The 1,485-nt window shown below is 62.8% G+C and overlaps 1 protein-coding gene across 1 annotated transcript in view; it reads left to right on the top strand.

The window, feature by feature from the left end:
- Window positions 1-235: 235 nt before the first annotated feature.
- The window catches only part of SLC27A1 (solute carrier family 27 member 1), a gene marked incomplete at its 5' end in the record, with an annotated part of 5,020 nt that continues 3,770 nt past the window's right edge, over window positions 236-1,485 (top strand). Inside the window, 4 exons of the mRNA XM_027707974.1 lie at window positions 236-725; window positions 842-1,003; window positions 1,084-1,153; window positions 1,260-1,351. Of these exons, the coding sequence (XP_027563775.1) occupies window positions 236-725; window positions 842-1,003; window positions 1,084-1,153; window positions 1,260-1,351 (814 nt within the window). The remainder of the gene's footprint in view (window positions 726-841; window positions 1,004-1,083; window positions 1,154-1,259; window positions 1,352-1,485) is intronic.

Raw genomic sequence — 1,485 nt, 5'->3', positions numbered from 1 at the left:
AGGCCAGTACTTCAACCTGGTGTTAAGTTCGCCCTTGTTTAACTTCAGCTTTAGTCCTGATCAACTTCAATTTCAGCCCTGATTAACCAACCTTACCTTCAGTTTATTGTTAAGCTCAGCCCAGCCTACCATTAATGTCACCCAGCATCACTTTGAACTCCATCTTGCTGTCGACCCACCCTGGTTTAACCCACCCCAACTCAGCTGTAATCTCCGCACCCCGGGTTAACTCCAGCTCCAGTTTAATGTGTTGAATCCTCCCCAAACTCTCCCCCCCCGTGCCCTAATCCCTCCTCGGAGCGTGAAGCCGGGTTTCTGTGTCCTCCCCAGCGGCCTGTGGGTGCTGCTCCGGGTGAAGTTCCACCTGCGGCGGCACCAGCGCTCCCGGGCCACGATCCCGCGGCTCTTCCAGGCCGTGGCGCGGCGGCTGCCGGACAAAGCCGCGCTCATCTACGAGGCCACCGGCGAGCGCTGGACCTTCCGGCGGCTGGACGAGTTCTCCAACGCCGTGGGCAACCTCTTCCAGCAGCTGGGCTTCGGCTCCGGGGACGTGGTCGCCCTGTTCATGGAGTCGCGCCCGGAGTTCGTGGCGCTCTGGCTGGGCCTGGCCAAGGCCGGCGTCGAGGCCGCGCTCATCAACTTCAACCTGCGCCGGGAGTCGCTGGTTTATTGCGTGGCCGCCTCCGGCGCCAAGGCCCTCGTGTTCGGGGGGGAGCTGGCGGCAGGTGAGAGGGAAGGGGAAGGGGAGGGTTCCTCCGAGTCCTTTCCGTGCTTTTGGGGAGGTTTCATGGGTTGTTTTCGCCTCCCTGAGGAATGCTGTGTCCATGGCTTTGTCTTGCAGCCGTCTCGGAGGTCAATGGGATGCTGGGGAAGAACATGGAAAAGTTCTGCTCCGGGGAATATAACCCGGATCTGGTCCCCGTGGACACCAAACACCTGGATCCGCTCCTGAATTCCGCCCCCAAGTCCCCCCCGGCCCAGATCCCGTCAAAAGGCCTGGATGGTGAGTGGTGTTCCGGATGTGTCCAAAGGGGTTTCCCAATCCGTGGGGAAGACCCTGACTCCTCTTTTCCCTCTTCCCAGACCGGCTCTTCTACATCTACACGTCGGGCACGACGGGGATGCCCAAGGCGGCCATCGTGGTGCACAGCAGGTGAGGTGGGGGGCGTGGCTGCGGGGGCGTGGCCAGCAGGGGTGTGGCCATGGGGTGTGGCCATGGGGCGTGGCTGGAGCAGGCCCCACCGGTGCCGTGCCCGCAGGTATTACCGGATCGCCGCCTTTGGCTACTACGCCTACCGGATGCGCCCCGAGGACGTGATCTACGACTGCCTGCCCCTCTACCACTCCGCAGGTGGGGCTGCTCCTGCCTCCTCCTCCTCCTGCCTCCTCCTCCTGCCTTCTCCTCCTGCCTTCTCCTCCTGCCTCCTCCTCCTGCCTTCTCCTCCTGCCTCCTCCTCCTGCCTCCTCCTCCTGCCTCCTCCTCCT

This window comes from Neopelma chrysocephalum, unplaced genomic scaffold (genome assembly GCF_003984885.1).
Source record: "Neopelma chrysocephalum unplaced genomic scaffold, ASM398488v2 Primary Assembly neopelma1_95134, whole genome shotgun sequence".
Lineage (NCBI taxonomy): Eukaryota > Metazoa > Chordata > Aves > Passeriformes > Pipridae > Neopelma > Neopelma chrysocephalum.
Note: the sequence above shows the minus strand (reverse complement) of the source record. Positions and strands in the feature narration are given on the sequence as shown.